The 16031-nt window shown below is 38.3% G+C and overlaps 1 protein-coding gene across 1 annotated transcript in view; it reads right to left on the bottom strand.

Annotated features, from left to right (window-relative positions):
* Window positions 1–10714: 10714 nt before the first annotated feature.
* The window catches only part of ube2o (ubiquitin-conjugating enzyme E2O), a 50690-nt gene continuing 45373 nt past the window's right edge, over window positions 10715–16031 (bottom strand). The window contains exons 22-23 of the mRNA XM_088075611.1: window positions 14899–15691; window positions 10715–14534 (exon numbers count right to left, since the gene is read on the bottom strand). Of these exons, the coding sequence (XP_087931737.1) occupies window positions 14507–14534; window positions 14899–15691 (821 nt within the window). The 3' untranslated portion in view covers window positions 10715–14506. The remainder of the gene's footprint in view (window positions 14535–14898; window positions 15692–16031) is intronic.

The raw sequence follows: 16031 nt of genomic DNA on the forward strand, positions 1-16031 counted from the left end.
ATAGCCTTGCTTTTTTGGTCATTTTTTCGACATGCTATATTATGGTGTTTTTGGCGGTTTTTGCAACAAATTATGCTAGCGCGTGTCTCAGCACGCTATTTTAAGCTGTTTTGAGGTGTTTTCAAGTATTTTTGGGACATGTCAATTTTTGACATTTTTGCCATACTATAGCCTTGCTTTTTTGGTCATTTTTTCGACATGCTATATTATGGTGTTTTTGGCGGTTTTTGCAACAAATTATGCTTGCGCGTGTCTCAGCACGCTATTTTAAGCTGTTTTGAGGTGATTTCAGCAGTATTTTGGACATGTCAATTTTTGACATTTTTGCCATACTATAGCCTTGCTTTTTCGGTCATTTTTTCGACATGCTATATTATGGTGTTTTTGGCGGTTTTTGCAAAACATTATGCTATGGCATTACTTAGCAAGTTATTTTAAGCTGTTTTGAGGTGTTTTCAAGTATTTTTGGGACATGTCAATTTTTGACTATTTTGCCATACTATAGCCTTGCTTTTTTGGTCATTTTTTCGACATGCTATATTATGGTGTTTTTGGCGGCTTTTGCAACAAATTATGCTAGCGCGTGTCTCAGCATGCTATTTTAAGCTGTTTTGAGGTGTTTTCAGCAGTATTTTGGACATGTCAATTTTTGACATTTTTGCCATACTATAGCCTTGCTTTTTTGGTCATTTTTTCGACATGCTATATTATGGTGTTTTTGGCAGTTTTTGCAACAAATTATGCTAGCACGTGTCTCAGCACGCTATTTTAAGCTGTTTTGAGGTGTTTTAAACTGTTTTTTGGGCATGTCAATTTTTCACATTTTGCCATACTATAGCCTTGCTTTTTGGTCATTTTTTCGACATGCTATATTATGGTGTTTTTGGCGGTTTTGCAACAAATTATGCTTTCATGGCGTTTCTCAGCACGCTATTTTAAGCTGTTTTGAGGTGTTTTCAGCAGTATTTTGGACATGTCAATTTTTGACATTTTTGCCATACTATAGCCTTGCTTTTTTGGTCATTTTTTCGACATGCTATATTATGGTATTTTTGGCGGTTTTAGCAACGAATTATGCTATGGCAATACTTAGCAAGCTATTTTAAGCTGTTTTGAGGTGTTTTGAAGTATTTTTTGGACATGTCAATTTTTGACTTTTTTGCCATACTATAGCCTTGCTTTTTTGGTCATTTTTTCGACATGCTATATTATGGTGTTTTTGGCGGTTTTTGCAACAAATTATGCTAGCGCGTGTCTCAGCACGCTATTTTAAGCTGTTTTGAGGTGTTTTCAAGTATTTTTGGGACATGTCAATTTTTGACATTTTTGCCATACTATAGCCTTGCTTTTTGGTCATTTTTCGACATGCTATATTATGGTGTTTTTGGCGGTTTTGCAACAAATTATGCTAGCGCATGTCTCAGCACGCTATTTTAAGCTGTTTTGAGGTGTTTTCAAGTATTTTTGGGACATGTCAATTTTTGACTATTTTGCCATACTATAGCCTTGCTTTTTTGGTCATTTTTTCGACATGCTATATTATGGTGTTTTTGGCAGTTTTTGCAACAAATTATGCTCGCGCGTGTCTCAGCACGCTATTTTAAGCTGTTTTGAGGTGTTTTCAAGTATTTTTGGGACATGTCAATTTTTGACATTTTTGCCATACTATAGCCTTGCTTTTTTGGTCATTTTTTCGACATGCTATATTATGGTGTTTTTGGCAGTTTTTGCAACAAATTATGCTCGCGCGTGTCTCAGCACGTTATTTTAAGCTGTTTTGAGGTGATTTCAGCAGTATTTTGGACATGTCAATTTTTGACATTTTTGCCATACTATAGCCTTGCTTTTTCGGTCATTTTTTCGACATGCTATATTATGGTGTTTTTGGCGGTTTTTGCAAAACATTATGCTATGGCATTACTTAGCAAGTTATTTTAAGCTGTTTTGAGGTGTTTTCAAGTATTTTTGGGACATGTCAATTTTTGACTATTTTGCCATACTATAGCCTTGCTTTTTTGGTCATTTTTTCGACATGCTATATTATGGTGTTTTTGGCGGCTTTTGCAACAAATTATGCTAGCGTGTCTCAGCATGCTATTTTAAGCTGTTTTGAGGTGTTTTCAGCAGTATTTTGGACATGTCAATTTTTGACATTTTGCCATACTATAGCCTTGCTTTTTGGTCATTTTTCGACATGCTATATTATGGTGTTTTGGCAGTTTTTGCAACAAATTATGCTAGCACGTGTCTCAGCACGCTATTTTAAGCTGTTTTGAGGTGTTTTAAACTGTTTTTGGGACATGTCAATTTTTGACATTTTTGCCATACTATAGCCTTGCTTTTTTGGTCATTTTTTCGACATGCTATATTATGGTGTTTTTGGCGGTTTTGCAACAAATTATGCTCATGGCGTGTCTCAGCACGCTATTTTAAGCTGTTTTGAGGTGTTTTCAGCAGTATTTTGGACATGTCAATTTTTGACATTTTTGCCATACTATAGCCTTGCTTTTTTGGTCATTTTTTCGACATGCTATATTATGGTATTTTTGGCGGTTTTAGCAACGAATTATGCTATGGCAATACTTAGCAAGCTATTTTAAGCTGTTTTGAGGTGTTTTGAAGTATTTTTTGGACATGTCAATTTTTGACTTTTTTGCCATACTATAGCCTTGCTTTTTTGGTCATTTTTTCGACATGCTATATTATGGTGTTTTTGGCGGTTTTTGCAACAAATTATGCTAGCGCGTGTCTCAGCACGCTATTTTAAGCTGTTTTGAGGTGTTTTCAAGTATTTTTGGGACATGTCAATTTTTGACTATTTTGCCATACTATAGCCTTGCTTTTTTGGTCATTTTTTCGACATGCTATATTATGGTGTTTTTGGCAGTTTTTGCAACAAATTATGCTAGCACGTGTCTCAGCACGCTATTTTAAGCTGTTTTGAGGTGTTTTCAAGTATTTTTGGGACATGTCAATTTTTGACTATTTTGCCATACTATAGCCTTGCTTTTTTGGTCATTTTTTCGACATGCTATATTATGGTGTTTTTGGCAGTTTTTGCAACAAATTATGCTCGCGCGTGTCTCAGCACGCTATTTTAAGCTGTTTTGAGATGTTTTCAAGTATTTTTGGGACATGTCAATTTTTGACATTTTTGCCATACTATAGCCTTGCTTTTTTGGTCATTTTTTTGACATGCTATATTATGGTGTTTTGGGCAGTTTTTGCAACAAATTATGCTCGCACGTGTCTCAGCACGCTATTTTAAGCACTTTTGAGGTGATTTCAGCAGTATTTTGGACATGTCAATTTTTGACATTTTTGCCATACTATAGCCTTGCTTTTTCGGTCATTTTTTCGACATGCTATATTATGGTGTTTTTGGCGGTTTTTGCAAAACATTATGCTATGGCATTACTTAGCAAGTTATTTTAAGCTGTTTTGAGGTGTTTTCAAGTATTTTTGGGACATGTCAATTTTTGACTATTTTGCCATACTATAGCCTTGCTTTTTTGGTCATTTTTTCGACATGCTATATTATGGTGTTTTTGGCGTTTTTTGCAACAAATTATGCTAGCGCGTGTCTCAGCATGCTATTTTAAGCACTTTTGAGGTGTTTTCAGCAGTATTTTGGACATGTCAATTTTTGACATTTTTGCCATACTATAGCCTTGCTTTTTTGGTCATTTTTTCGACATGCTATATTATGGTGTTTTTGGCAGTTTTTGCAACAAATTATGCTAGCACGTGTCTCAGCACGCTATTTTAAGCTGTTTTGAGGTGTTTTAAACTGTTTTTTGGGCATGTCAATTTTTCACATTTTTGCCATACTATAGCCTTGCTTTTTCGGTCATTTTTTCGACATGCTATATTATGGTGTTTTTGGCGGTTTTTGCAACAAATTATGCTCGCGCGTGTCTCAGCACGCTATTTTAAGCTGTTTTGAGGTGTTTTCAGCAGTATTTTGGACATGTCAATTTTTGACATTTTTGCCATACTATAGCCTTGCTTTTTTGGTCATTTTTTCGACATGCTATATTATGGTGTTTTTTGGCGGTTTTAGCAACGAATTATGCTATGGCAATACTCAGCAAGCTATTTTATGCTGTTTTGAGGTGTTTTCAAGTATTTCTTGGACATGTCAATTTTTGACTTTTTTGCCATACTATAGCCTTGCTTTTTTGGTCATTTTTTCGACATGCTATATTATGGTGTTTTTGGCGGTTTTTGCAACAAATTATGCTAGCGCATGTCTCAGCACGCTATTTTAAGCTGTTTTGAGGTGTTTTCAAGTATTTTTGGGACATGTCAATTTTTGACTATTTTGCCATACTATAGCCTTGCTTTTTCAGTCATTTTTTCGACATGCTATATTATGGTATTTTTGGCGGTTTTAGCAACGAATTATGCTATGGCAATACTTAGCAAGCTATTTTAAGCTGTTTTGAGGTGTTTTGAAGTATTTTTTGGACATGTCAATTTTTCACATTTTTGCCATACTATAGCCTTGCTTTTTTGGTCATTTTTTCGACATGCTATATTATGGTGTTTTTGGTGGTTTCTGCAACAAATTTTGCAATCGCGTTTCTCAGCAAACTATTTTAAGCTGTTTTGAGGTGTTTTTAAGTATTTTTGGGACATGTCAATTTTTGACTATTTTGCCATACTATAGCCTTGCTTTTTTGGTCATTTTTTCGACATGCTATATTATGGTGTTTTTGGCGGTTTTTGCAACAAATTATGCTAGTGCGTGTCTCAGCACGCTATTTTAAGCTGTTTTGAGGTGTTTTAAACTGTTTTTGGGACATGTCAATTTTTGACATTTTTGCCATACTATAGCCTTGCTTTTTTGGTCATTTTTTCGACATGCTATATTATGGTGTTTTTGGCAGTTTTTAAAACAAACTATGCTAGTGTGTGTCTCAGCACGCTATTTTAAGCTGTTTTGAGGTGTTTTCAACTGTTTTTGGGACATGTCAATTTTTGACATTTTTGCCATACTATAGCCTTGCTTTTTTGGTCATTTTTTCGACATGCTATATTATGGTGTTTTTGGCGGTTTTTGCAACAAATTATGCTAGCGCATGTCTCAGCACGCTATTTTAAGCTGTTTTTAGGTGTTTTCAAGTATTTTTGGGACATGTCAATTTTTGACTATTTTGCCATACTATAGCCTTGCTTTTTTGGTCATTTTTTCGACATGCTATATTATGGTGTTTTGGGCAGTTTTTGCAACAAATTATGCTAGCACGTGTCTCAGCGCGCTATTTTAAGCTGTTTTGAGGTGTTTTAAACTGTTTTTGGGACATGTCAATTTTTGACTATTTTGCCATACTATAGCCTTGCTTTTTCGGTCATTTTTTCGACATGCTATATTATGGTGTTTTTGGTGGTTTCAGCAACGAATTATGCTATGGCATTTCTTAGCAAGCTATTTTAAGCTGTTTTGAGGTGTTTTCAAGTATTTTTTGGACATGTCAATTTTTGACATTTTTGCCATACTATAGCCTTGCTTTTTTGGTCATTTTTTCGACATGCTATATTATGGTGTTTTTGGCAGTTTTTAAAACAAACTATGCTAGTGTGTGTCTCAGCACGCTATTTTAAGCTGTTTTGAGGTGTTTTCAACTGTTTTTTGGACATGTCAATTTTTGACATTTTTGCCATACTATAGCCTTGCTTTTTCGGTCATTTTTTCGACATGCTATATTATGGTGTTTTTGGCAGTTTTTGCAACAAATTATGCTAGCACGTGTCTCAGCATGCTATTTTAAGCTGTTTTGAGGTGTTTTCAGCAGTATTTTGGACATGTCAATTTTTGACATTTTTGCCATACTATAGCCTTGCTTTTTTGGTCATTTTTTCGACATGCTATATTATGGTATTTTTGGCGGTTTTAGCAACGAATTATGCTATGGCAATACTTAGCAAGCTATTTTAAGCTGTTTTGAGGTGTTTTGAAGTATTTTTTGGACATGTCAATTTTTCACATTTTTGCCATACTATAGCCTTGCTTTTTTGGTCATTTTTTCGACATGCTATATTATGGTGTTTTTGGCGGTTTTTGCAACAAATTATGCTAGCGCGTGTCTCAGCACGCTATTTTAAGCTGTTTTGAGGTGTTTTCAAGTATTTTTGGGACATGTCAATTTTTGACTATTTTGCCATACTATAGCCTTGCTTTTTTGGTCATTTTTTCGACATGCTATATTATGGTGTTTTTGGCAGTTTTTAAAACAAACTATGCTAGTGTGTGTCTCAGCACGCTATTTTAAGCTGTTTTGAGGTGTTTTCAACTGTTTTTGGGACATGTCAATTTTTCACATTTTTGCCATACTATAGCCTTGCTTTTTTGGTCATTTTTTTGACATGCTATATTATGGTGTTTTTGGTGGTTTCAGCAACGAATTATGCTATGGCATTTCTTAGCAAGCTATTTTAAGCTGTTTTGAGGTGTTTTCAAGTATTTTTTGGACATGTCAATTTTTGACATTTTTGCCATACTATAGCCTTGCTTTTTCGGTCATTTTTTCGACATGCTATATTATGGTGTTTTTGGCAGTTTTTAAAACAAACTATGCTAGTGTGTGTCTCAGCACGCTATTTTAAGCTGTTTTGAGGTGTTTTCAACTGTTTTTTGGACATGTCAATTTTTGACATTTTTGCCATACTATAGCCTTGCTTTTTCGGTCATTTTTTCGACATGCTATATTATGGTGTTTTTGGCAGTTTTTGCAACAAATTATGCTAGCACGTGTCTCAGCACGCTATTTTAAGCTGTTTTGAGGTGTTTTCAGCAGTATTTTGGACATGTCAATTTTTGACATTTTTGCCATACTATAGCCTTGCTTTTTTGGTCATTTTTTCGACATGCTATATTATGGTGTTTTGGGCAGTTTTTGCAACAAATTATGCTAGCACGTGTCTCAGCACGCTATTTTAAGCTGTTTTGAGGTGTTTTCAGCAGTATTTTGGACATGTCAATTTTTGACATTTTTGCCATACTATAGCCTTGCTTTTTTGGTCATTTTTTCGACATGCTATATTATGGTATTTTTGGCGGTTTTAGCAATGAATTATGCTATGGCAATACTTAGCAAGCTATTTTAAGCTGTTTTGAGGTGTTTTGAAGTATTTTTTGGACATGTCAATTTTTCACATTTTTGCCATACTATAGCCTTGCTTTTTTGGTCATTTTTTCGACATGCTATATTATGGTGTTTTTGGTGGTTTCTGCAACAAATTTTGCAATCGCGTTTCTCAGCAAACTATTTTAAGCTGTTTTGAGGTGTTTTTAAGTATTTTTGGGACATGTCAATTTTTGACTTTTTTGCCATACTATAGCCTTGCTTTTTTGGTCATTTTTTCGACATGCTATATTATGGTGTTTTTGGCGTTTTTTGCAACAAATTATGCTAGCGCATGTCTCAGCACGCCATTTTAAGCTGTTTTGAGGTGTTTAAAGCAGTATTTTGGACATGTCAATTTTTGACTATTTTGCCATACTATAGCCTTGCTTTTTCAGTCATTTTTTCGACATGCTATACTATGGTGTTTTTGGCGGTTTTTGCAACAAATTATGCTCGCGCGTGTCTCAGCACACTATTTTAAGCACTTTTGAGGTGATTTCAGCAGTATTTTGGACATGTCAATTTGTGATATTTTTGCCATACTATAGCCTTGCTTTTTTGGTCATTTTTTCGACATGCTATATTATGGTGTTTTTGGCATTTTTTGCAATGAATTATACTATTGCGTTTCTCAGCAAGCTATTTTATGCTGTTTTTAGGTGTTTTCAAGTATTTTTGGGACATGTCAAATTTTGACTTTTTTGCCATACTATAGCCTTGCTTTTTTGGTCATTTTTTCGACATGCTATATTATGGTGTTTTTGGCGGCTTTTGCAACAAATTATGCTAGCACGTGTCTCAGCGCGCTATTTTAAGCTGTTTTGAGGTGTTTTAAACTGTTTTTGGGACATGTCAATTTTTGACATTTTTGGCATACTATAGCCTTGCTTTTTTGGTCATTTTTTCGACATGCTATATTATGGTGTTTTTGGCGGTTTTTGCAACAAATTATGCTCGCGCGTGTCTCAGCACGCTATTTTAAGCACTTTTGAGGTGATTTCAGCAGTATTTTGGACATGTCAATTTTTGCCATACTATAGCCTTGCTTTTTCAGTCATTTTTTCGACATGCTATATTATGGTGTTTTTGGCAGTTTTTGCAACAAATTATGCTAGCGCGTGTCTCAGCACGCTATTTTAAGCTGTTTTGAGGTGTTTTCAGCAGTATTTTGGACATGTCAATTTTTGACTATTTTGCCATACTATAGCCTTGCTTTTTTGGTCATTTTTTCGACATGCTATATTATGGTGTTTTTGGCGGTTTTTGCAACGAATTATGCTATGGCGTTTCTCAGGAAGCTATGTTAAGCTGTTTTGAGGTGTTTTCAAGTATATTTGGGACATGTCAATTTTTGACATTTTTGCCATACTATAGCCTTGCTTTTTTGGTCATTTTTTCGACATACTATATTATGGTATTTTGGGCAGTTTTTACAACAAATTATGCTAGCGTGTGTCTCAGCATGCTATTTTAAGCACTTTTGAGGAGTTTTCAGCATTTTTTGGACATGTCAAATTTTGTCATTTTTGCCATACTATAGCCTTGCTTTTTTGGTAATTTTTTCGACATGCTATATTTTGGTGTTTTTGGTGGTTTTTGCAACAAATTATGCAAGGGCGTGTCTCAGCAAGCTATTATATGCTGTGTTGAGTTAACATACCTTTACATGCTACACTAAGTGGTTTTCAGCTGTTTTTTGGACATGTCATCTTTTGACATTTTCTCCATATTATAGCCTTGCTTTTTGGTCCTATTTTGTGGGTTTTTCGGACGTTTTTAGATGTTTTTTCAAAACTGTAACATGCTTCTTCATGCTATACTAAGTGGTTTTCAGCTGTTTTTTGGACATATTGCCATATTATAGCATTGCATTTTTGGTCCTTTTTTAGACATCCTATATTACGGTTTTTTTGGCTGTTTTTGCAACATTCCTTGCTTTGGCATGTCTCGCCACGCTTTTTTATGCTGTTTTCAGCTGTTTTTGGGCTTTTTGGCATTTTCCTTCTTTTTTTTTTCCGAATGTTATATTGTGGTGATTTGGGCCGTTATTGCAACAGTTTATGCTATGGCGTGTCTCGGCACAGTATTTTAGGCGGTTTTCAGCCCTTTTCAACTGCTTTTGTAACATGTCATATTTTGATATTTTTTGCCATAAATTTTTGTATGGTATTTTCACTCACTGTTTGGACATGCTATATAATGATGTTTTTTGGGTATTTTTTCTACATTCTATAGTAAAATGTGTCTTAACATGGTATACTTTGTGGTTTTCAGCTCTTTTTTGGACATGTCATATTTTGTCATTTTTCGCCACACTATAATATGGCATATTAGTTGGTTTTTTTTTTGGCATGCTATACTATGTTATTTTGCCGTCTTTGCAACATTGTATGCTAAGACGTTCATGGCTGTTTTTTTTCCGCATTCAATAGTATGGCGTTTCTCAACATGCTGTGTTGTGTTCAGCTGTTTTGTGGACATGATATATTTTTACATTTTTCGCCATACTATAGTATGTTGCCATACTATAGTATGACGACATACTATACTCCACTTCATTGTAGTATCCTCTTGGATGCATGCTGCTTTCAGCTGGGCACACCTCTAGTAACATCCTAAGCACAACACAAAAATAACAAAACACAGTCAGAATCTCTGCAAATGGAAAACACTGCCACGCACTTGAAGTGGGTTAAAAGTAATGAGGGAGTAACATACAACTGACTGACTGTATAAGTCTATAAATTGTTTGTTTTTTTAAATCCTACATAGTATACCTTCAACCCTGTGAAACCTGGATCAGCCTGGATTACTTTGCTTGTGTTCAGATGCCTTTCAGAGGTACTTAAACCTCTGACTCTTCAGCAAATGTCTTTCAAAAACATGGAAACAAAGGCAACTTTGTGCAACTTTCCAAGAACTGTTTTGCAAAATAGAAGATGAAAATTTAGAAACATTATTGTGATAAGGAGATAAGGAAAAATGTCAGAAAAAAATATTCATAATTATCATAATTATATATTTAAAATTATTTTACAGAATTATTATAATTTTTATATTAATTTTTATTAGGCAATTTTCTTGATTTTTTTATTTCCCTTTTTGGTTTGTTAGTTTTGATATTGTTGGATTTGTTTTGTTTTGGGGTTTTTAGGGTCATTTTCTCACTTTTTACAAATTTCTTACAATTTTTGTCCTTTTTTTTGTCTAAAGTTGCCTTCTTACCATGTTTTTGAAAGAAATTAAGTAAATTTGCCCAGGTTTCACAGGGTTAATATTAATTCAAAGGAAAAAAAGAGACTACGAGGCTTATTTGCTTTCAAAACATCAGCTAACAAATAAATATAAACCACAATTTTGCTATGGTACTGCTTGCAAGGTTTAATACATCACTATACAGTCGTCTTGACGCAACAAAAGTAAACCATTAAAAAATGAAATCATAAGTACAATACACACTCAGCATTTTGTACATATATGCCCCAAGCATCCACGTGACTTGTTAGAATTCAGGTTTGTGTTAAATATATATACTGTATGTATTTCTATATTTCAATATAGTCATGACATCTGTACAGAGGGAATCAGGCTACAAATCATAACTTTATTATTATTTTTTTTTATATATCAATAACAGGCCACTGTGGAAATGTAGACATCGTACAGTCAAGTCTTGTGTGAGTAGCCCGTTCAAAAGGCTTAAAGCAACATGTTACATGCTTTGGCTGTAAAACAAACATCTCGCAGTAATAATAATAATGGTTTAAATTTGAATAATATACACACATACACAGAAAATTGTACATAATGTGCTTGATATCCTGCCAGATTTTTTGCTTCGAGATCTAGCGAGATAACTTCACATTTTTCTGTTTCTGCGAGTGATGGTGAGGGTGAAAGATGGAGCGGTTATGTCACCTCTCAAGTCTTGGTAAAACAGTGCGTTAGTGAGCATTAAATCTTTCCAAAAACTCAGTCTTATGTCTTCTGACCACTGAAAAAACACACCTATCCGAGAGTTGTAAAGGTGACATTTTACATACAGCAGCAAGTGGGAGGGGAAAGCAACCAAGGCTACATGCTACAGCAGCCAGTGAAGACGACAACACATCCTCCTCTGTAGCAATAAAGGCAACAAAATCATAATGGCGGAGTCAGATATGAAGGGGACAAAAAGTCACGGACACCCAATTGTACAAGAATGCCAGTTTTAAAAGTCGTAGGGGAAAAAATGGAAGACAAAGCAAAGCAAAATACCCTCATCCATGACCTTTATTTTCTTAAATCTCTGTAAAACGCAGCAACTCTTGGCTCATGTAATTTTTTAATCCTCTCCCATCACTCATAGTTTCACAATGGCACAATGTGCTCTCTCATTCAGAAACACTCTTCAGCATCAAGCTTCTTTGTTCAAGTAAAATACCAGACAGCCGGCACTCTCTTGTTTATTTCACAGATTATAGCGAGCACAAAGGGTTTGTCTGACCTGTATTATATTAATAACAACAACCATGGGAATCATAATATCTTGAAAGAAAAGAAATGTTAAAGGAGGGATGCAGTTATTTAAAGAGATGTAAACAAAGACTGCTCTGATTTCCCCAGGAAGCACGATTAGACCTAAAGGTGAGTTTCACTTTCTTTCAGTTATTGCAGCGCAATCTGTGGCAAAGTTTCACTGAAACTTGGTGAATAAACTTTCCTTCATCCAGATCGAATATATGCCATGAAGAGAAAGAAAAGACAAGTCATATCAGCTTTAGTTATGCCTGCGTGCTGCGTGGTCAGCAGTCGCTTCGCGGGATAAGACGCTCAAGTCAGAGGACACAGAAAATAGTCATTCAAGCAAAAAAAAAAAAAAAAAAAATCAGAATATCAACAAACCGTCGGCATCACACTCACTGTGGTGTGTATTCTGATGTTATTAAACTCTGCACGTGCAATCTGGAGAAGAAATAAGAATACAGCAATGGTGCAGTTTGACAGACTTGTGCTTAAAGGGACAGTTCAACCTGAATTCAAAAATACATATTTTGCTCTTACCTGTTGGGCTATTTAGCAATTTAGATTATTTTGGCGTGAGTTGCTGAGTGCTCATATCGGCCGGCAACAGCATTGTCACTTTCCAGATATTATGACCCGTTTACTCAAGATAATCCACAGATCTTGTTGGGAGCAGTCTCATGTTGGAGCTATTTTATGTCCTGCCAACCAAATCACTGCGCAGAAGACAGCGTGCATCTACTCATGAAGCTTGTGCTCGTGACTGCGAGATGGCGCTCTTGTTGAGCAATACTTTCATACTGGTGCTGCCCCGAGCTCAGTGGCAGGCTGACAGTCTGCAGTTATAGTTTTGGCGTCTGCTCTATTTTTTCTGCAAGCAAATCTGACAGGAAAACACACGAAACACTCTATTATGAACCATAAAGATACAATACATGATCTGACCATGATAAATGACTAAATATGCATCCAGTGCTTCCACAATGCTTGTCAGTTGTGTCTAAAGCAGACACAGAGAGACAGACAGGCACACAGAGATGCAAGAAAACACACATACAGACTCACACAGACAAAAACTGACACACAGTCAGAGACACACAAGCAAGCAGGGACAGATCTCTCCACGTGATTAAAAAAGAGCAGAGAATGAGAACTGCTGCTGACCGGTGTGGACAAAGGCACCCCTGGTGCCAACGGACAGGCAATTGCTGACGGGTGACAACACAACAATTAACATATCAGGGCGCTACCGCGTCCAGTGTGAACCTAGCATTACGTACGCTGGCTCAGTGGTGCTAGGGGAGCTGGCAGTAGTTGCATGCCTCCGTCTGCGTGGTGATACGGTAAGCCGGTGTAGTTCAGTAGAGAAAAAAAAAATTCCTACATGGAACCAGGTCATGATTTTACATGTATTTTTTGGCATATTGAGCACCACACGTTCCATTATATTTGAGAGCAGGCAGACAGCCGATCTCCACAGCCGATATCGCAAACACTTGGCAACTCACACCAAAACAATTTAGATAAATAAATAGCACTACAGGTGAGAGGAAAATGATTTTGATTTTTGGGTGAACTGTCCCTTTAAGAAATGATAAAGGGGGAAACATGATCAGAGATCTGCACTTTCAAGGAGGAAAACACTGGAACAGGGTTTTAGTGGTTTTTAGTGCCTCGGCCTGTATAGGTTAATGTCTAAAGCATGACACAAGCAGCTCTGTACACAATGATCTGAGATTATTAAGAACGATTCAAGTAAGGCAACATGTTGACATGAGATGACGGAATGGATGCTGTATGTTTTTTTTTTTTTTTTGTTTACTCTTTAAATTGTGTCATTTGCAGTGATGTGGGCTCACCTCGGTCACCGAAAAGTGGAGCATAGTGGGTAAAGCTCATCCGCTCGGAAACACTACAACCTATGAGAGTAAAACGACTCAAAACACACCAGAACACCAAAGCACCAAAACAGCAGGTCTGTTTTGGTGAACTTAAATTCTACAGAAAGTGAGCTTTTGTATGTGGAGGCGGCGGCTGTGTTAAGCTTTGACTAGAGCACAAACAGCTTCACATAGAGCCACCTGACTGTCGTCCTGTGCCTGGCTGGCTTATCTGCACACCAAAAACAGCAGTCTGACCTCCAGAGGTGATTCGTATGTAAACTTTGTCACTCGATGTTTGCTGCGTGGTTCAGTTTGAGTGATTGGCGAAGGAAAAATACCAGTAAGTGTAGTGGAAGAAGTGGTAAGTGGTGAAGCTGTTGTGGTTGGCAGTTTTACTGACATTCAGTACTTTGAATATTGTGTGTGTGTGTGTGTGTGTGTGTGTGTGTGAACAAAATTTGGCAGAAAGCGTACAACCAGTGATTTCTATTTAAAAAGATTCCTCCTGGTTGGTGTATTCACCTCTCCCAGACCAGATTGTCCATTCGTTTTTTGTAGTGCAGGATGGTACAGCGATAATATCAGTAGTGCTACAGTTAGCCGCAGTCGACCCGACAGCCAGGAGAGTTGGGTTTTGCAGTTCTTCAGCCATTTTTGACCTCGTCCAAAATGCAGCGACAATCACGAGTCACGCTGATTGAGACGACAGAGTGGTTTTATCCGGCAAAAACTCCACCCGTGTGGTGACTGCTGGACGCTCGGTGGATGAGGAGGGTGGAAGAGGGTTCATGGCACTGATTTCTCATTTCATTCAGTCCTTTCTGCATCCACCGAAAGTCCTGCTGAGGCCGAAAGAGAAACTTTTGTCGGCCTCCTGTAAAAAGCTCCGTGTGTTTACCTGCGTCCATGAACAGATGAGGGTTCCTATGTGACAGGGTAGCTCCCAAAGGTTTGTGCAAATGGTTGAGCGCATGTGAGGTCCGCTCCTCTTTAGCCATCACACTCATCTGAAGAGACACTGAAGGAGAACAAAGACATTATCAAGTCGCTTTTCAAACCTGAACCTGCTCACTCTCCTGATCAAAAAGGTGCTGTTCTTCTGTGGTTTGATCCAGAGGGATTACGGGGGGGGGAAAAAGGCAAAACATTGTGGAGTTTTGGGGGCGGCAGGAGCGGTACAGACTAAGAAATGGAGGACAAAAATGTGGGCAGTGCTGAGGGCACAGTGCAGCTCTGGACACGGGTACAGAAGATTGAAAATTGTAGCCCCCCCCAGAGTTAATGTATCCTTCTCTACAGCTCGAGGCGGATGAAAAGGTAGAAGAGAAGGAGGAAAAGAGCAGGGAACAGTGCAGTGGGGGGAACGGCGAGGAGGCACTTACTTGTCCTCTGTGTGCTCAGTGATGGCAGCGGCGGCCAGCGCAGCTCGGTACTGCAGCAGCACACCTCGAACGCTCTTCACAAACCCCTTAGAGAGCGGGAAGAGTGGAAAGCCGATGTCCGGGTAGCCGCTGCCTTCAGGGAGGAAACTCCGGTAGCTCTTTCTCCGTTTCTTTGGTCGCACCACTGGCTGGCTTCCTGTGGAGCCTCCTCCGCTAACCGTGGCTGGACCTGATTCTGACGTCCCGCCCCGGACTACAGAGCAGGCGACCGTGGAGCCGCCCCTGTTTTCACCACCCAGAGAGGTGCTCCCCTGGATGCTGTCGCAGTCTGAGTTGTGGCTCAGAGAGGCGGCTGTGGTGGAGGGACTCAGCCCTGAATCCTCCAGCTCCTCCTCCATAATACTGCTAACTCCCGTGACCCCCTCCTCCCCGGGCTTAGTGGGGCTGCTGTGAGCCACCGCCACGGGTCCCTGCTCATCCAGAGGTTCCACAGATGAGGGTCGGTCTTTTGAGTGGTGAGCCCTGTGCGCCGCCTGACCCCGCTCAGCGCCGTCGTGCAGCTCGAGCCAAGCCTCCAGACGGTGGACGAGCCGCCAGCCGTTAGAAGCAAAGTGCTCCTGGATCTCCTGTTTGAAGACCTCCACGGGATTCTGGAGGAGCTGCGTCATAGACTGGACCATCTTGATGAGGGCCATCTCGTTATAGCAGCGGCTGTTCTCGTATCCTTCCTGTAGGCCTCTGTCACTGTCAAAGCCGGCCTCGTTATAGTAAGGCTCGTTGACGAGGATAAGGCCTGCAGAAAGATACAGATATAAGGCGGGCAAACAACACCTGTGGGCTCAGAGTGGACATTTTAACCAAACTCAGGCGAGGAGATGATGACCATGCACTGAATCTTACGCTTACAGACACGTGTTAACCCTGAGTCAGCGAGATAGGAAAATAAGTGGATTATCTGGACTCAGTTTGTCTGGCAGGACAGATTGCAGTAGAGTTTTATGGCTGTGGTGTAATGTCTGTGTGAGGCGGAGACACTTAGTTCAACGACTGTGTGCGACACTGCACTCTGAGCCTGTCTGAACTAATGAACACATGAATAAAACATTTTTGTGCTGCAGAGAGAGGAAGTATGT

This window comes from Plectropomus leopardus, chromosome 3, assembly GCF_026936395.1.
Source record: "Plectropomus leopardus strain MGB_pleo_1.0 chromosome 3, ASM2693639v1, whole genome shotgun sequence".
In the NCBI taxonomy this organism is placed as follows: Eukaryota; Metazoa; Chordata; class Actinopteri; order Perciformes; family Serranidae; genus Plectropomus; species Plectropomus leopardus.